The 20,787-nt window shown below is 40.7% G+C and overlaps 1 protein-coding gene across 6 annotated transcripts in view; it reads right to left on the reverse strand.

Annotated features, from left to right (window-relative positions):
* uacab (uveal autoantigen with coiled-coil domains and ankyrin repeats b) overlaps nucleotides 1-20,325 on the reverse strand; it is a 76,124-nt gene extending 55,799 nt beyond the window's left edge. For 5 of the 6 annotated variants that reach the window (XM_061815405.1, XM_061815410.1, XM_061815407.1 and 2 more), the window contains exons 1-2: nucleotides 20,247-20,325; nucleotides 20,087-20,164 (exon numbers count right to left, since the gene is read on the reverse strand). In XM_061815405.1, the coding sequence (XP_061671389.1) occupies nucleotides 20,087-20,164; nucleotides 20,247-20,288 (120 nt within the window). In that variant the 5' untranslated portion in view covers nucleotides 20,289-20,325. Of the gene's footprint in view, nucleotides 1-20,086; nucleotides 20,227-20,246 lie in introns of those variants that run through there. The other variant, XM_061815408.1, reaches the window with a different exon arrangement.
* Between the last annotated feature and the right edge of the window lie 462 nt (nucleotides 20,326-20,787).

Below are 20,787 nucleotides of genomic sequence, written 5' to 3' on the forward strand. Positions count from 1 at the left end.
ATATGACATATCATTGCCTTGTTTTTCCTCGTTATGCAGAGTTCTTTAACATGTTTACAGTACACATACTGACTGGGAAACAATGCCAAAAAACTAAATATTTGTTAGTAGAACAGAAATTAGACAGAAAATGTCTAATATGGCACCACTTTCTTTCAAATGCCTTCAAGTAGGAACAGAAAGATTTCCTCATGACCGGTATGACAGGGCCCAAAGGTGTCACAAATATCTGATGAAAGATAAACATTTGTCCTATGTGTTTAATCCATAGGGACAGAAAAACAATGCCCACAGCACAGCTTGAAAAGGCTTAGTCTGAACCAAGTCACAGCAATTTGTTGCTCATCAGCAGAACCTGTGTTCCTCCTGCTGCTGAGCATGCTTAATACTCTACATACAGTGTGTGTGAGTGTGTGGGTGAGTCTCTGCGTGCTGGGAGAGTTATTGGCTCCAGTCCATTCAATGTGGGTCAATAAGCTCAGACCCATTCACATACCAACCTCCCTCAACAGTGGTGGACTGATATCTCGTTTACTGCATACAAACATTCATACGTGACGAAGATGCATGTCTTGTTGGGGTGGGTGAAAATATTGCTTTAAATGAAGAATGCAAGTCAAGTGAAGTGAATGGGTCGCAGAATTGATGCAGTTATTGCAAGTCAAGGTAATGCCACAAAAAATGAAATGTTATTCACTTTAAATTGATTTAATCAGTCACTGTGATTTGACGAGCACGATCGCAAATCTGCACAGTCGAGCACAAAAAAAAAATCACGTGCATAAAATTTGTTACGAGTAGAAATGCATCGATATTGAAGGACATCGTTTATTTTGTGTAGTCTTGACCAATGCGATTGCGCACGTCTCACATTCTCAGCGCACATGAAAACCGATCAAATCAAAAGAGCATTTAAATGAATATAAAATGTAATCACATTCCAACCCATAAGAGTAAATAGCAAATCAAATCAAATTGTTAGGTCCTTAGTGTCCAGCATGATGTAAAGAATACAAAAACAAACATCTCAACGGTTGATGTTTTTTTTTTTTTTTTTTTTAACATTCCGCACCCTACTTGGAAAGCATGGGAACACAGTAAAACTGGAGATGACCTCATGGTAAACTAAACCCCTGTGGAGCCAGACAATAATCCTAAAAACAGTCTGTCACACTACCACAACACTCATTGAGTGTTGTTCATCATGTACCTAAAATGTAAGAAATTACAAGTCAATACAGTGTTTGCCCGTTTTCACGGGGGTTACATTCCCTCCATCACCACAAATAAAAACCCAAAACTAAATGGATGCAGTTTTAATACAAACCGGTTACACTGTTAGCATGCATAAAAACATGTGTTTTGGAGTGTAAGATACCTTATGGTGGGGCTCATGAGTTGGTGAAGAACAACTGCATTTCACATCTTTAAGCATAAGAAGCCGACATTGCCCTACACACTGCCTGTGTAGGCTGGTAATGACTGACGATGTTGTACACACACACGGTGTCACATTGAAACTAAAATCATCACAGCAAACAGAATAGCATGAATAGCAAATAATAAAACAAAAGAATGACACACAAAATAATTGACACAAAACATGTACTTTAAACGCTATTTACCTCCTCCTAGCTTGCTTTGCCGCACTCGGGACCTCCATAGTACTGGAAAGCATGCTGGGAACAAAGAACTAAAAGAAGTCCTAAAAAAGGTTCTCAATGAAGAATGCAAGGCTAGTGAAGTCAATGGGTCGCAGGCTTGACGCAGTTATTGCAAGTCAGGGTAATGCCACAAAACATGAAATGTTATTCACTTTAAGTTGATTTAATCATCAGTCACTGTGATTTGACGAGCACAATCGCAAATCTGCACAGTCGAGCACAAACAATCACGCGCATAAAATTTGTAACGAGTAGAAATACATTGATATTGAAAGAGTGTGCTTCAGTTGGCAACACAGCCTGGGAAACGTAGAGCAAAGAGAGTTAGACAGGCTGCTTGTGTTTACTATTGATAATAATGGTAAAAGTAAAAAAAAAAAAAGACGTGCTGTTGCTTTAATGAATGTCGCGGAATGTGAATAATAGAAGAAAAAGTGGTGAAACTAGACGAGATTTCCTCTTTTTTGAGTAGAAATGGTCTGGTCTGAAGCCAAAGTAGAAAGTACAGGATGAGATGGTGTGTAATGTTAAAATTCCACCTTGGCACAGCCTGATCGAGGACGAACGCACAGACAATACAGTGCATAAATAGCTAATTCTGTATTTTAAATATAGGAAGCAACATAACATTAACCTTAAAACTGTTTGGGAGCACCATTCAGCTTTCAACATGCATTGCTAAAGATATTCTGCGAGCAATAATTCAGTTTTACACCAAGAAAAACAGACAGGGACATCATTGTGGGTTAAAAGAAAAAATGAGACAAAGTAGTAAGCGACCTTTCAAATTTATAGTTCATAGTTGGCTTGGTTTAGTTAGCAATGTATTTTTTTGTTTGTTGACATTTTCATTCTGCAAAAACAGACAATTGTTCTTAAAAATATTTTGATGGGAATGTAAATGTTGTAATCTGAATCTTTGAATGAGCCATGTAACTTCAATCAGGATTCACCCGTAAAAAGAAAATGCAAGTTAACCATACAGGGAATGTTCAGAAGTTATGCCAAAAGCACATGTTCGGAGCTTCTTCACGTACTGCAAGCACATTCATGTCGAAAGTCATCAACATCATGAGTCATATCAAGGGAAATTCAGTTACACTGAAAATATTTTTGGGATGTAACACGGGCAATGTTTTCAGAATCTAACTATGATTTACTTTGACTTGATATAAATTCTAACATTAGATTAGTCTGTCCATATGCCTAAATGCGAACGGTCGTTTTCCCCCGTGGTACAGCCTTATTTTGAAGTTGAAAACTTTTCCCCTCTACATGCTTTATGAAGATATAGATCGCCTACTGCTAGCTTTCATCAATGGATTGACGATACTGCCGTAAATTACGCTAGATTATAATACATCATGATGAAATAAAATGATTTCATTATATGAATACTGAGTTTTGAAATTGAATGTCTATTGACCTCTTTAAAAATGTCTACCTCAGTCTGTGCAGTGTCAAATTATGTTTATGGTATTAGGTAACAACTACATACTCGGGTATAACAGCTCAGTAATTTATTTTAAGGTCTTGAGATTCCATCCCTAATCACACCCGCAGGCATGACTGGTGGACCACACCCGTAACTTTATATCTGCGGGCATGACTGACCACAACCGTACATTTTCCAAATGTGAGTGACTGAATCATGTCTGTTCGAATACTTTTGCTCACTTGAAACTTTGAAATATCTTAAATTGAGGATTCTTCCTCAGTATTTTTGGGAAAGATTAAAAATACATTCAATAGATCAATTAATTACAGATCATAATTGCTATTTTTTTATGAAAATTAGCCGAAGTAAAACAGAATATATTTTAATGAATGTGATGGGCAGAGGAGGAGGAGTGAAGCTCCAGGGAAAAGAGATAGCGAGGGTGGATGACTTCAAATATTTGGGGTCAACAATACAGAGCAATGGAGAGTGTGGTAAAGAAGTGAAGAAATGGGTCCAAGCGGGGTGGAAGAGTTGGCGGAAGGTGTCTGGTGTTCTATGTGACACAAGAGTCTCCGCTAGGATGAACGGGAAACTTTATAAAACAGTCATGAGGCCGGCCATGATTGACAGATTAGAGACGATGGCACTGAAGAAACAACAGGAAGCAGACCTGGAGGTAGCAGAAATGAAGATGCTGAGGTTCTCGCTTGGAGTGAGCAGGTTGGATAGGATTAGAAATGAGCTCATTAGAGGAACAGCCAAAGTGGGATGTTTTGGAGACAAGTTTAGAGAGAGCATATTTAGATGGTTTGGACATCTTCAGAGACAATGGGACTATGGGGGCACAAACCAGTGCAATCTGTAGGCCGGTCCCAAGCCCGGATAAATGCAGAGGGTTGCGTCAGGAAGGGCATCCGGCGTAAAAACTGTGCCAAACAAATATGAGCGTTCATCTAACGAATCCCATACCGGATCGGTCATGGCCCGGGTTAACAACGCCCGCCCCCGGCACTGCTAACCTGCAGGGCGTCGGTGGAAATTCAGCTACTGTGGGTCGAAGACAAAGAAGAGGAGGAAACCGGATCCAGCGTCAGAAGAAAAAGAGGAATGCACAGAGCCTACAACTGAGTGTAGGGACTTTGAATGTTGGGACTATGACAGGAAAAGCACAGGAGTTGGTTGACATGATGATTAGGAGAAAGGTTGATATTCTGTGCATCCAAGAGAGGTGGAAAGGTAGTAAGGCTAGAAGTTTGGGAGCAGGGTTTAAATTATTCTACCGCGGAGTAGATGGGAAGAGAAATGGAGTAGGGGTTATTTTAAAGGAAGAGCTGGCTAAGAATGTCTTGGAGGTGAAAAGAGTATCAGATCGAGTGATGAGACTAAAATTTGAAATTGAGGGTGTTATGTATAATGTGGTTAGCGGCTGTGCACCACAGGTAGGATGTGACCTAGAGTTGAAAGAGAAATTCTGGAAGAAACTAGATGAAGTAGTTCTGAGCATCCCAGACAGCGAGAGAGTTGTGATTGGTGCAGATTGTAATGGACATATTGGTAAAGGAAACAGGGGCGATGAAGCAGTGATGGGTAAGTACGGCATCCAGGAAAGGAACTTTGAAGGGCAGATGGTGGTGGACTTTGCAAAAAGGATGGAGATGGCTGTAGTGAACACTTATTTCCAGAAGAGGGAGGAACATATAGTGACCTACAAGAGCGGAGGTAGAACCACGCAGGTAGATTATATTTTGTGCAGACGATGTAATCTGAAGGAGGTTACTGACTGTAAAGTAGTGGTAGGGGAGAGTGTAGCTCGACAGCATAGGATGGTAGTATGTAGGATGATTCTGGTGGTGGGTAGGAAGATTAAGAAGACAAAGGTAGAGCAGAGAACCATGTGGTGGAAGCTGAGAAAGGAAGAATGTTGTGCGGCCTTCCGGAAAGAGGTGAGACAGGCTCTCGATGGACAACCGAAGCTCCCGGAAGACTGGACGACGACAGCCAAGGTGATCAGAGAGACAGGCAGGAGAGTACTTGGTGTGTCATCTGGTAGGAAAGGGGAGAAGGAGACTTGGTGGTGAAACCCCAAAATACAGGGAGTCATACAAGGAAAGAGATTAGCGAAGAAGAACTGGGATACTGAGAGGACTGAGGAGAGGCGAAAGGAGTACATCAAGATGCGACGTAGGGCAAAGGTAGAGGTGGCAAAGGCTAAACAAGAGGCATATGAAGACATGTACACCAGGTTGGACACGAAAGAAGGAAAAAAGGATCTCTACAGGTTGGCCAGACAGAGGGATAGAGATGGGAAGGATGTGCAGCAGGTTAGGGTGATTAAGGATAGAGATGGAAATGGGTTGACTGGTGCCAGTAGTGTGCTAAATAGATGGAAAGAATACTTTGAGAAGTTGATGAATGAAGAAAATGAGAGAGAAGGAAGAGTTGAAGAGGCAAGAGTGAAGGACCAGGAAGTGGAAATGATTACTAAGGGGGAAGTCAGAAAGGCACTACAAAGGATGGCAGTTGGTCCTGATGACATACCGGTAGAGGTATGGAAGCAATTTGGAGAGATGGCTGTGGAGTTTTTGACCAACTTATTCAACAGAATACTAGCGGGCGAAAAGATGCCTGAAGAATGGAGGAAAAGTGTTCTAGTTCCCATTTTTAAGAACAAAGGGGATGTTCAGAGCTGTGGGAACTATAGAGGAATAAAGTTGATGAGCCACACAATGAAGTTATGGGAAAGAGTAGTGGAGGCTAGACTCAGGACAGAAGTAAGTATCTGCGAGCAACAGTATGGTTTCATGCCTAGAAAGAGTACCACAGATGCATTATTTGCCTTGAGGATGCTCATGGAAAAGTACAGAGAAGGTCAGAAGGAGCTACATTGTTTCTTTGTGGATCTAGAGAAAGCCTATGACAGAGTACCAAGAGAGGAACTGTGGTACTGCATGCGTAAGTCTGGTGTGGCAGAGAAGTATGTTAAAATAGTACAGGACATGTATGATGGCAGCAGAACAATGGTGAGGTGTGCCTTAGGTGTGACAGAAGAATTTAAGGTGGAGGTGGGACTGCATCAGGGATCAGCTCTGAGCCCCTTTCTGTTTGCAGTGGTCATGGATAGGCTGACAGATGAGGTTAGATTGGAATCCCCTTGGACCATGATGTTCACAGATGATATTGTGATATGCAGTGAAACCAGGGAGCATGCAGAGGAACAATTAGAAAGATGGAGACATGCACTGGAAAGGAGAGGAATGAAGATTAGCCGAAGTAAAACAGAATATATGTGCGTGAATGAGAAAAGTAGAGGGGGAAGAGTGAGGCTACAGGGAGAAGAGATAGCGAGGGTGGATGACTTCAAATACTTGGGGTCAACAATACAGAGCAATGGAGAGTGTGGTCAGGAAGTGAAGAAACGGGTCCAAGCAGGTTGGAACAGCTGGCGGAAGGTGTCTGGTGTGTTATGTGACAGAAGAGTCTCTGCTAGGATGAAGGGCAAAGTTTACAAAACAGTGGTGAGGCCGGCCATGATTTACGGATTAGAGACAGTGGCACTGAAGAAACAACAGGAATCTGAACTGGAGGTGGCAGAAATGAAGATGTTGAGGTTCTCGCTCGGAGTGACCAGGTTGGATAGGATTAGAAATGAGCTCATTAGAGGGACAGCCAAAGCTGGATGTTTTGGAGACAAGATTCGAGAGAGCAGACTTCGATGGTTTGGACATGTTCAGAGGCGAGAGAGTGAGTATATTGGTAGAAGGATGCTGAGGATGGAGCTCCCAGGCAAAAGAGCGAGAGGGAGACCAAAGAGAAGGTTTATGGATGTGGTGAGGGAAGACATGAGGGCAGTTGGGGTTAGAGTTGAAGATGCAGGAGATAGGCTAAGATGGCAAAAGATGACACGCTGTGGCGACCCCCTAACGGGACAAGCCGAAAGGAAAAGAAGAAGAATAAGGACATGTTCAGAGACAAGAGAGTCAGTATATTGGTAGAAGGGTGCTGAGGATGGAGCTGCCAGGCAAAAGAGCAAGGGGAAGACCAAAGAAAAGGTTGATGGATGTTGTGAGGGAGGACGTGAGAACAGTGGGAGTTAGAGAGGTGGATGCACAAGATAGGCTTCGATGTATAAGGATGGCACGCTGTGGCGACCCCTAACAGGACAAGCTGAAAGGAAAAGAAGAATTTCTACTTTTAATCACTGAATACTCAAGCAACTGTTGGACTACTTTTTTTCCCTTTAGACAAAGTAACAGCACTCTTATTTGTGTACAATTTTTGCCTACTCAGCTAAACTCTGGTAAAAACCTTTTAAATTAATCACGATGGTACACAAAGAAAACCATTGATATTATAATTTCTCTATAAATTTGACAAATCCTCTTCCTGCATTATACAGTATTTTTCAAGTCTTACCCATTATAATATGTTGGTGTTTTATTAAAGTAACCTACCTTATCTTTAATTCCAAAAAAAGATCTGCATTTTTCCCCTTCTCCCAGTCCTAGCGCCACCAACCTTTAGATCGAAATCTGAGTCGTTGCCACTTCCCAACAAAAACGTCGTCAAACTCCATAGGCAATGCATTTTTTTTTTGTCATTATAGTATCACCAACAAATCCCAGCCCAAACCTTCATGTTGTAAAACAAATCACATTAAGAAGGTGGGTTTAAGAGTGCACAATGCAGGAAAATCATGGTGCTGATCAACAGTGAATACAAACGAAAAGTGTATTCTTCAGACAAAATAAAGACAAATGAATTCCCCTTATTTTCTAAACTGTGAATTGCTTCTAATCGTGTGGAGTTCTACAAATACACTAAATCTGCAATAATGCAGTATCCCTGATTTCAAATCTTTCACAATGTTCAAGGCTTGAAATGAGTGGATTCACGTTGCATTTTGGAAGTCAAAACTAACATTTGGCATCTTATAAAACACACCGAACAATGACACTACGAATGACAGATTTGTTTTTTCCCCATAATTGAATGGTGGAGAACGTCGAAAAAAGCTCCAGTGGGCTGGAGGCACAGGCAAAGTGACAACAAGCTGACATCACCAATGCGTGGGGAGTAGGAGGTGAAAGTGGAGCTACAGTATTTGGTTGGTGGAGCAAGATGGGGACACCGGATTGAGAAGAAAAATGGGGAAATAGAAAAGGAAAGAAGAAAAACAAAAGACCAAAAATATGGAAAAGTGTGGGAGCATTTCACATTGAACCGTAAAGCGAGCCCCCGTCACGTGTAGCACAAACCTTGTTCTCTACCATATACACACATATGAAACTACACCTAATGACCCAAGACAAGGTAAAAGTAACACTGCGCAAAACATCGAGGCAACAATATTATGGTAATCAAGATATCACTTGTTCACCACTGCTGTGGTGGTTTTTCAAAGTCGCTTTCACTGGCTTCTAACTAGGTAGAGTGCAAAGCTGTGTTTTGTAAGTTAGTGTTTTATATATTGTGCTTCTGAGTTTATGTTACTAACCTGAATTTGAAGTTATTACCCATCCATCCATTTTCTTAGTCGCTTATCCTCACAAGGGTCAAGGGGAGTGGTGGAGCCTATCCCTGCTGTCAACGAGCAGGAGGCCATTTACAGTCTGAACTGGTTCCCACCCAACCGCAGGGCACATTGAGACAAACATCGCACTCACAATCACACCTTGGGGCAATTTAAAGTGTCCAATTAATGTTGCATGTTTTTGGGATGTGGGAGGAAACCGGAGTGCCCAGAGAAATCCCACACAGGCACAGAGAGAACATGGAAACTCCGCCATGGCGGGTCCGGGATTGAGCCCAGCACTTACCAGCTGAGCCACTGTGCTGCATTTGTTATTATTTAATTTTATTTTTCCACTATCAAATAGTGCAATAAGTTGGTAAAAAAAATGTTTGCAGTTTAAACAAGGACGTTTATTTTTTAATTTTACTTCAGGTAAATTGTTGCTCTTAAAATGTTTTCTGTTCCAAATATAGAGCTCGTGCACGTGACGTCATCATTTTCACAGCGCCATATTGCCAGCCAAACAGAGATGCTCGACATTATGGGAGACATTGAACCGAAGGAGAATATTTATAATACCCAAGACCTGTTGTGCTGTTGGTTGTCACAACAGATGAGACAGATATTCAAAGAGATTATTCTTTGGAATACCATCTGAAAAGACCAGAAAAGATCAATGGATTTCGGCAATTAAACGTGATGGCTGGTGCCCAACCAAATACACACGCCTGTGTAGTGACCACTTAATTTCTGGTAGGAATTATTCCTAATCTCAAATTATGAAGTATTTATAATGCCAAATTGACTCATTTGAGAACAATGTGTATTTTAAAAAAAGAAAAAAAACATCTGTTGCAGAGCAGTTTAGAGGTGTGTGTGTGTGTGTGTGTGTGTGTGTGTGTGTGCAAGTGGCCGCAATACACTTCCATGTACGGAGGAGCTGATTCCCCGTCATCTTTTTTTTCCCCAATCATAGTTAATGAATGTGGTTTGTGTAAAACTAGGGGTCGTTTATCTAAATATTGGTATTTATATTGAATACTAGCTGAAAAGAACGATGGGTTTCGGCAAAGGTTAACGTGTAGTCAAGTATGCTTCCGCATTAACGAGCCATCTCCCCAATGAGAACAGATCCAACAAAGAAGTATTTGTATGCATCCAGACTTTTATACGTTTTCAAAATTTTCTGTGTACATCTCAATGACTTAATCACCAGATGCAGTGAAGAAAATGAGTATTTGAACACTCCCACTTAGAAATCATGGAGGGGTCTGAAATTTTCATCGTAGGTGCATGCCCACTGTGACAGAATTAATCTAAAAAGAAAAATCCAGAAATCACAATGTATGATTTTTTAACGATTTGTTTGTGTGACACAGCTGCAAATAAGTATTTGAACACCTGAGAAAAACAATGTTAATATTTGGTCCAGTAGCCTTTGTTTGCAATTACAGAGGTCAAACGTTTCCTGTCGTTGTTGACCAGGTTTGCACACACTGCAGGAGGGATTTTGGCCCACTCCTCCACGCAGATCTCTAGATCAGACAGGTTTCTGGACTGTCGCCGAGAAACACAGAGTTTCAGCTTCCTCCAAAGATTTTCTATTGGGTTTAGGTCTGGAGACAAGCGAGGCCATGCCAGAACCTTGATATGCTTCTTACGGAGCCACTCCTTGGTTTTCCTGACTGTGATCTTTGGGTATTGTCATGTTGAAAGACCCAGCCACGACACATCTTCAATGCTCTGACTGAGGTAAAGAGGTTGTTCCCCAAAATCTCACAATACATGGCCACAGTCATTCTCTCCTTAATACAGTTCAGTTGTCCTTTCCCATGTGCTGAAAAACACCCGCAAAGCATGATGCTACCACCCCCATGGTTCACAGTAGGGATGGTGTTCTTGGAATGGAACGCATCATTCGTCTACCTCCAAACACGGTTACTGGAATGATGACCAAAAAGTTCAATTTTGGTCTCATCTGACCACAAAACTTGCTCCCATGACTCCTACGTGTCATCCAAATGGTCTTTGGCAAACCTAAGATGGGCCTTGACATGTGCTGGTTTAAGCAGGGGAACCTTCCATCCCATGCATGATTTCATACCATGACGTCTTAGTGTATTACCAACAGTTACCTTGGAAACCGTGGTCCGAGCTCTTTTCAGGTCATTGAAGTCAAGTCCTGTCGTGTAGTCCTGGGGTGATCCCTCACATTTCTAAGGATCATTGAGACCCCACGTGCTAGTATCTTGCATGGGGTTCCACTCCGATTGAGATTGACCGTCATGTTTAGCTTCTTCCATTTTCTAATGATTGCTTCAACAGTGGACCTTTTTTCCCCAAGCTGCTTGGCAATTTCTCTGTAGCCCTTTCCAGCCGTGTGGAGTTGTACAATTTTGTCTCTGGTGTCTTTGGAAAGGTCTTTGGTCTTGTCCATGTTACAAGTTTGACTCTTACTGATTGTATGGGAAGGACAGGTGTCTTTATGCAGCTAACGACCTCACAAAAGTGCATCTGATTCAGGATAATACATGGAGTGGAGGTGGACTTGTAAAGGCGGACTAACAGGTCTTTGAGGGTCAGAATTCTAGCTGATAGACAGGTGTTCAAATACTTATTTGCAGCTGTATCACACAAATAAATCATTTAAAAAAATCATACATTGTGTGTGTTTATATTATCTCTCTCACAGTGGACATGCACCTACGATGAAAATTTCAGACCCCTCCATGATTTCTTAGTAGGAGAACTTGCAATATAGCATGGTGTTCAAATACTTATTTTCTTCACTGTACATGTGTAGATCTAGTTGTCCATGACAAGCGGAAGCCAATTAACAGTCCAATTTCTTTTTGGTGAAAACATTGACTTTGGCATTAAATATGGGTCCTCTATGCCAAGTGTCTCATTTTTCCCACATACCTTCATTTATTATAACCTTCTAAATGTTTAACGGTATCGGACAAAACTCTGGGCGTCGTGCTATAAGACATATTTTCGTTTCGTCTCTAACCGACTTAGCATTGAACAAACCTCTGTTTGACCGGCATTATGGCCAGTCACATGATTTCGGTGACGTAGGTGCACAAGCTCTATCGTTGGGGCAGAGGTGGGGGCGCAAATTGTTTTCTTCTTTTTAGGGGGTGCGTACAGAAAAGAATTGAGAAGCACTGTCCTCTGGGAATAGGAAGCATTGATTGCAGTTACACTGCTTATAGGGCTTTACACAAGATTTTGCACTGGTAGCACTCCTGCAACAAACTTTGCGAATAAGTCTTACCAGCACACAATTTGGTCCCACACCTGCACTTTGCACTTCATTGTATTTTATATGTACGGTATATGTTGCGGAACCAGAGAGTTAAGTCGGGTGGTTGTCAACATGAGGGGCATGGCCGTGCCACTTCCTTGTGCACGCTGATGCACTTCGTTGCGCCCTGATTACATTGTGTAATTTAGGCCTTGTTTTTCATGCCACTTGTTTTCCAATCGTTGTGTGTGTATATGTGTTCACGAGCATCAGCTAGCATAATTGCCACGTCCCATGTCATCGCATTACTGAGCCATATCACGTCAAGTTACGTTTTCATGTTTTTCTGTGTCTGATTTTTGAAATTGTTTGATATATTTTGGCCTTTCGGCTTGTGCTTTCTGTACCATTGCCTTGTTGCACTGCCTTCCTGTGTATGACCTCTGCCTAGCAACAAACCATCCCAAAAGCCACACTTGTTTGTTTTGGCTTCATGCATCTGGGTCCTCCCCTCCGCCTCATTCGGGACAAAATCAAATTTATTTATTATCTCTGCTAATGTTATGTATATGTATGTGTATGTGTTTTGCAATGCGAGACCAGATTATAAATTTTGATCTCGTTATGCACAAGAGAGCTGACAAGAAAACACCGGCACCATGTACTGGAGACGGACTAAAAATATTTCCATCCATCCATGTCTCAGCCACTTATCCTCACAAGGCTTGCGGGGGGGCTGGAGCTAATCTCAGCTGTCAATGGGCAAGAGGCGGGGTTCACCCAGAACTGGTTGCCAGCCAATCGCAGGGTAGATAGAGACAAACGAAAGTCACACTCACAATCACACCTAGGGGCAATTTAGAGGGTCCAATTAATGTTGCATATTTTTGGGATGTGGGAGGAAACCGGTGTGCTCAGAGAAAACCCACGCAGGCATGGGGAGAACATGCAAAGTCCACACAGGGTGGGCCGGGATTGAACCCGGGTCCTCAGAACTGTGAGGCCAACGCTTTACAGCTGCTCGACCGTGACACCACATTTTTTGTGGGGGGGGGGGGGGGCTGACTGTGTTTTTATGTTATGCCTCCTATGTATTCACTGTCAGTTGAATTTCTGTCATACGAGAGCAGCTCAAACAACTGGAGACAAATTCCTTGTGTTTTTTTCACATACTTGGCAAATAAAAGAGGTCTCTGATTCTGATCATGGACTAAAAATCTTTGGAAACACTTTAATAAGTACTTTAATCAACACCAAAGAAAATGGTAAAATCACAATATTTTTATTATATTAATAGAAAAAACATTAACAGTATTTTTATTGGAATTCTTCTTTTGGTTTGTCCTGTCAGGGGTCACCATAAAGCATCATATCCATGTATCCATTAACTAAGGCCAAACAAAAAAATGTCCAGTTTCCTGGATTTCAAAACAAGGGTCGGTAGGTTTTTTTTTTTTTACATAATATTTTTACTCCATCTCCTGCACAAGGTGCCACCATTTTCTTGTCAGTTCTTGTTAATTCAAGCTCTCTCCTGTATAACAAGATCAAAATTGATGTAGGCTTGGTCCAAAAAACATGAAACAATGTAAAAAAAATTGCATATGGCAAAACATGAAAACGTAACTTGACTTAACATGACTCAGTCCCGCGAGGACATGAGACAAAGCAGTTACACTGACACTCGTGACCAAACGTGCATATACATACACACAATGATCTGGCAACAAGTGGCATGAAAAACAAGGCTTAAATTCACAACGGAATCAGCACACACAAGAAAGTGGCGCCGCACACCGCAGCAGCTGTCAAAGACCTGACTTAATTCTGTGCTTCCAAAGTCGGGTTGGGTGCGCCGTGAATGCGCAACCCTGGCATATTACGTGGTGTAAAAATGTTAGGGTGGGCGGAAATTTTTAGGTTCGGTGGGGAAATTGGAACAACGAGGTTTTTTTTTTTTTTTTTACACCTAATTTCCTCCCTACATTTAGCAACATTTTCTTAGGTCTTCTTCCAACTTCAAAGAAATTTGAAGTTTCATTTTTTAACATCACAATTGCTTTAATGTTTTATTTTTTTTTACTGATATGTGATGTTTTTGCCCTGGCATAATTTCTGTATCTACGCGGAATTACTTTATGCATGTATAATATCGAAGTCAGAATTTTGGTACAGTGACAACACGAAGCAGAAGCATGAAGGTAAAAAGCAATATAGTAGTAGTAGGTCAGTTTTGTGAACTCGTTGCACAGTTTAAAGGAAGAGACACCAAGTCTTGGAAAACGTGTACATGTTTTCTGAGGCTGTGAACGTGGCATGGGGACCAATTCAAATTAACTGACAGATGTAGAAATCAAGTTTTTGTCAATGACATCTCTTTTGTTTATATAAAATCGCAGTAAAACCGTCTGAGTATGGTGAATAGTTTCTTTCGATAATTTGTCTCTAGCATTCATTTTCCATCCTATCTAAACATAAAATAAAAGGAAGCATTCACCTTTGGGAAACACTTTTTCCCCAGGGTCATGGCCCGCAATTAACAGACTACCTACGATTATCATCCAACAGAGAAATTTTGTTGTGTTGTGTTTCCAGCTACAGCCTGGCATCAAATCCCAACAACCTGTCATGAATGTTTGCTGCGTTTTCACCTCATCATAATTCAAAAAATCTAATGGCTCTATCATCTGAAATGTATTTTGCCGCGTGCCAACACAGATCAAATGAAATGCTTGCTCAGACCTTTGTTGATGTCACATTTCTTCAAGACATTTCCTCAAGCACCTTTTAGTGCTATGGAATGACAAGCCAAGAAGGAAAAAAGGAGTGGAAATTTTGCTTGAACCTTTCACAGGACAATATCTTGTAAATAATAAGAAATAGAGTGGGAAAACAAACCATCCTTGACATATTAAATGCTTTTTTTAGTCCTTTAATAGGGACCTGTTTCCCTTACAGACAACTTGGCTTTGTGATTTTTCCATGGTAATCCTCTCCACCTCGAGGTGTTTAGAATAATAATACAACAGTGCAAAAAAAAATAATAATAATCAAAATTCACCAAACCAATATCCTGTTCAAATACAACTGATCTTTTTAAACATCTACTGAACATTTAAAATTTCACATGCTCATCGCAAACGAATATTAGAGTGGATAAATTGCAATTAAATCCAGTCCAGTCAAACCTCCAAAGTGCTCCTAAATCATGATTAAGTTACAAATAAACTGCATTTTTAAAACCAATGGAAATGAGACAAAAAGTAACTGACTTTCACCGTTAGAAATAACTTTTGTAGCTGTACAGTACAATGTATTAATTAATGTTCTTGTCATACAAAAAGTAAAATAAAACTAATTTAAATAAAACAAGGGGCAGCACAGTGGAGCAGCTGGAAAGTGTTGGCCTCACAGTTCTGAGGACCCGGATTCAATCCCAGCCCTCCTTGTGTGGAGCTTGCATGGTCTCCCCGTCTCTGCATGGGTTTTCCCTGGGCACTTTGGTTTCCTCCCACATCCCAAAAATATGCAACATTAATTGGACACTCTAAATTGCCCCTAGGCGTGATTGTGAGTCCAGCTGTTTGTCTCTATGTGCCCTGCGATTGGCTGGCAACCAGTTCAGGCTGTATCTGGCCTCCTGCCCGTTGACAACTGGGATTTGCTGCACCCCTCCCGTGACCCTTGTGAGGATAAGCGGCTAATAAAATGGATGGATAGATGGATGGATAAAATAAAACGAGTCTACCACAGGACGTACCACACCATACCATTTATAGACTTACTAATTAGGGTAGGACAGAAAGGGGTCTGCAGGGTCATGCTATTAATGTTAGCATCTGCATAAGTAAAAAAAAAAAATATTAAAATCTTAATTAAATCCTAATCTTGTTCTGAGCAACGGGTTACTGGAAAGATAGATTTCTGGTTCTATGGTTATTGTGATTTTTCTTTGTTGCCATAACTTTTACCTTTCTGTGGTAGCATCATAAATAATGCAAAGACAAATGCACTTAGATCATAGGTGTCACGCTCATGGTAAGCAGGCCAGTTACAGACTCAGCCATAAATAAGAAAGTCTGGACTGGAGAGTCCATCATTTTGTTAATAGTCAATGCAGAGGGCGCCTGATTCACAGCTTTCCATCAGGAAATACAACATTTTTCTTTTCTCGACCGTTGACACAGTGACGTCAAAAAGCTTCTCCAATGGGGGCGAGGCTGGCAGAGTGATCTCTGACTGCTATTTTGGCAAACCTGTACTGTTAACGACAAGAAGGAAATGGAGCAAGGTTTAATAATTGTCACACTATCACAGACTTTGGGCCAATAGAAAATATATAGACGTACACCTCCAAAGCGCTTTATCTCCAAAATGCTACTGTGAAATTAATATGGGATATTCACATTTTTATTTTCTTTCTTATTTTTTTAATTACTGCTGCATCACCTCCTGCATCAGCTATATATAAGCATGCCGACATTTTATCTGCTCACGCTCTCACGTTCTTGTAAACATTTGCTTGTGGTCATGTAAAAAGGTTGACAACAGTGACAAAGTACGTTGACAACGCAAGCATGGGGGGGCGATGCGGCACTCACAATACGCAATGCTATTGGTTGACTTAATGGTACAGTATCTGGGAATAGTTGATACTTTACACTATGCTAAAGATTTCCTAGAAATTAAACAAACCAGACTTTTTATTTTGGCATCGTAAGGTTATCTGAGGCCCAAATCGCTCGGGTTGATTATGTCAAACTACAAGAAGTTTTGTTGTTCCTGATTAAATATGTCCTGCCCGATCTTGGAAGTTGGCTGCAAAAGCTAATCAGCCCGATATCGTGGATCAAATCCTGTTGTCTGATTAAGACAAAGTGCTAAAATATTTGATGCCTCATCAGACAGTCGCAGAGAAGCAGCGAAAACTAATGATGAAGAATGCGCATGAAGACATGCTTGTATGCAATGATGGGGGTGGCAAAATAAAGTGTCTTAACTTTGTAAAAATTAATGATTAGTCACCTCAGTGCAAGATTTGAAACAAAACTTGATCGCAATAACTTAACATCACAATGAAATGGGTCAAAATTTACATAAACGTCTTACAGTATCACATATGCGTCAACAGTAGGTAGGAAAAGGAATCAAGGCTTTATAGCATTTGGTTCCATAGATTTAAAAACGACTGGTGCTGTGAAGTTACTTTTAGTGCCAAAATTATTCAAAATAAAAGGCTACAAGCTTAAAACAACAAATCAAGTTAAACAAATTGCACATATAAACCATTTGACATGATAAACAGTCTCAAATAATGACTTTAACAATGCCATATTTAACTTTCTGCTTAAACAATTAATAACTACAGTAATAAGTTAATTGGCTTAGTTCTACACGTACTGCCTTTTAGTTCATGGGTTTGATATGGGTACTGGTTACAAAGTAGAATTTGAATTAGAACTTGGACATCTATCCATCCATTTTCTGAGCAGGTTCTGCTCACAAGGATTGCAGGCGTGCGGGAGCCTATCCTAGGTATCTTCGGGAAGGGGGTGGGGTGCACCCTGAACTAGTTGCCAGGCAATTGCAGGGCACATAGAGAAAAACAGCAGTCGCACTCAGAATAGCACATAGGGGCAATTTCGAGTCTCCAATCGATTGTTTTTTGGGATGTGGGAGGAAACAGAGTGCCCGGAGAAAACCAACGCAGGCACGGCGAAACCATGCAAACTTCACACAGGCAGGGCCGGGATTTGAACCCCAGTTCTGAGAACTGTGAGGCCAACACCCAAATGTGTTGCTCCCCCATTTCACCCAAAGAGAAAACAGCGACTTTCAAATCTATTTCATCCTATGCTAAACTGAACAAACAACAAAGATATTAATATTCAAACTGATGGTTTTTTTTTCTAAATTCATTAATTTTTAATTTGATGGCTGAAACACATTCCAAAAATGCAAACTTTTTTGACCCAGCTCCTTCAAAGAATCGGTATAGAGAATCTTTGGGAAACGTAATATAAATAAGGAGCCAGTCACTCAAATCTTAAGAATGCCCAACCAGAGACATTATCCCGACCAATAGTTTGACCTTGCGATGCCAAAACTAAAAGTGAAGCACGTTTGATTTTTTAGTGTGACATATCAATGACAACTCTACGACAGCACACCTTGACGTTGACTAATCGGATTGTGAGAAGGATTGTATGTCGTGACCAGCGCATCGTCTCCCGTGCTTGCTGGTGTCAACATTTGGCACGCACAAACCAACGTTTACTGAAGCTTTAGTGCACGATTTGACAGAATGCAGACATACAACTGATAGTGCTAGTACTAGCTTGCTAGGCTACAGAACATTTTGTTGCCTGCTTGTGAGCCCTATGCCATTAGACGCATGTGAACATACCTCGAGCAGTTCTTGAATGAACGTCCTCTCCTGAGCACCAGTGACAACAACCATGTTTTTTTTAATATTTTCTTTTCTATTTGGTTGCAAGAAAAAAAAAAGACTTGCAATATTTTAAGAAATTATTAGATATGAAGATTTGAAATTTTGGCACAGACTTTGCAAGAATCAGTTGAGTTGATGCACATGAATCTATTTAATGAGACGCATAAAAAAGCCAGATCTGGGTCCCTGCCTTGAGTTTGACACTTGTGTTTCAGACATTAACACAACACCTCAATTGAAATGTAGTTATCTGAAGACACTGCTTGATTTGTGTATGATGGATGGCTATGGTAGTCAACATTAAAGTTCTTGAGAATTTGACCCAAAGGGAAGAGCATACACAGGCTGAACAGAAGCGAAGTATTTGTTCAGATGATACTTGGTGTCCAAAGTTTGACAACCACTGTTAAGGGATCGTAATTGCCTTGTGCGCTCGCTAAACACATAGTCCTTAAACAAACAGTGCAGCTCAGCCCCGAGCTAGCATATGTCATTGTTAGCAATATACTAATGGCAGAACATCAACTTGCAGTGGCATTCAAACAACCTCTCCCAGGATCATGGGGTGGAGCCAAAACAATAACAAATGCCATAAATAATTGTTTACACTAGCATAACAATTCACACTACTCAAACTGTTACTGTTGCACTGGTCAGTATCTACTCCATATTCAAAAGAAGACAAGTTATTGATGTTGCACTGTACTAAAAAGAAAATATTTAATCTGTTGTTTTATATAACATTAGTAAATCTGTAACCGTGTACACAAAACATAAGCAGCTTGTTTTGCATTTTGTTCCCTTACTGTATCCTTATATGAACTGAACTGTGAGCTTAAAAGCAAGGTATGTGAAACCCTGATTTTTAGGCATACCTATTATACACTTTTGTGGTTTAACCATTAGAAACAGCCAGCTGAGGTCGACCATAACTACAATGTGGCCCATGATGAACACAAATTTGACACTCTTGGTTCAGATGCTGCAGTTACATGAAGTCTCACGAGATTCGATGAAAAACTGCATGGCATTCAAATAATGGCTTTTTTTTTTGCCAACTATTTTGGGGGCAAATAACTTTGGTTCAATGTAGTGTATTTCATTAATTAGAATGAACAAATAAATAAAATACCTCTTTCAACAAACGTTTAAAAAAAATCTATAAACTAAAAAAAATGCAAGCTTATGTTCTATCAAGTAAAGAGCGTAGACAAATACGAACTAGATCAACAATTAATTTTACAATCATCTCGCATGGCCCCACTGATAACATTAAGGTTAGGATTGAGTAAACATTGAGCCCCGATTGTATTGTATTGTATAAACATCGAAGATCTAATGCAGGTCATCATTTGTGATCTTTTAGTTTTGGACAGACGCGCCGTACTGTCTGGCAGAACATCGAGCCTGTATGGACATTGTGAGAATAGAAACCAACATTGGACTCATTTAGAAAGCAATGCATTGTCACTGGTCAAAAAAAAAGTTACTTGTATATTTTGAGCAGGCAACTGTACACTGTACACAACAAGTGGCTGAAAAGAACTACAGGTGCCCCACAGGCTTGATAGTTTCCACTCGGAGAACACCGTGGGAACAAGACGTCGTGGCTGAGGAGGAGATGTCAAACTATACTTGTAGTGCTAACCCCAAACACACAACAAAATGTGCAATATCGTTCACGAGCACACAGCTAAAGCTAATTCGGCTATCACAACGGAGCCACAATCGTCAGAAACAAAACAACCACAAAAAAAAATCCACTTACAGTGATGTTAACTTCGTGCTTTTTCAGCCTGTACTTCAGACTCTTCATGTCGAACTGTCGGATCGTCAAATTATATCTCTGCAAGATAAAACATCAACAGTTCACCCAAATGAAAACAACTTCCCGGGAACTGAAACGAAGTTTTATCCTATTCTCACACGGGTTGAGTTCCACCTGACTCCAAACCGCAAAGCCTCATCATATTAGAGTGACGTTCCTTCAGCCAACCAGGGACGAGCATCAGCGGTCTAGTTGATGTTTCCCTCAATCGGTTGCGTTAATAGGCGGGACTTCCTTGTTTAGGATCAATGGGAAAAGTCGCAGACGTCCTGGGACGAGGTTGACGGTGTGACGTCAGTGAGCCTCACCTGAAACCGAAAACCCTGAAATAAAACACCCAAAAAAACTTTACAAATAGTTTGATATGGAAATCTTAGTACGAGGTGGATGTAATTGAAATCGTCACTCCCGTCAGTCTTGTACTTGCAGAGCTGGGTAGAGTCCAGCCTAAAACTTTGCTCCAGTCAGCGTAGTTGCTTTAGAATCATATGACTCGTGTAATAGTAATCAAGGGAATCCAATAGATAATTACAAGGATTCAGTGAAAACTGCTCAAGCAGTAACTGGTAAATAAATTAAATAAATAAATAAATTAAACAGCACATAAATGTCAAATAGAGAAGAATAGAAAGTGTGAATAG

Source organism: Syngnathoides biaculeatus, chromosome 3, assembly GCF_019802595.1.
Source record: "Syngnathoides biaculeatus isolate LvHL_M chromosome 3, ASM1980259v1, whole genome shotgun sequence".
NCBI lineage: Eukaryota > Metazoa > Chordata > Actinopteri > Syngnathiformes > Syngnathidae > Syngnathoides > Syngnathoides biaculeatus.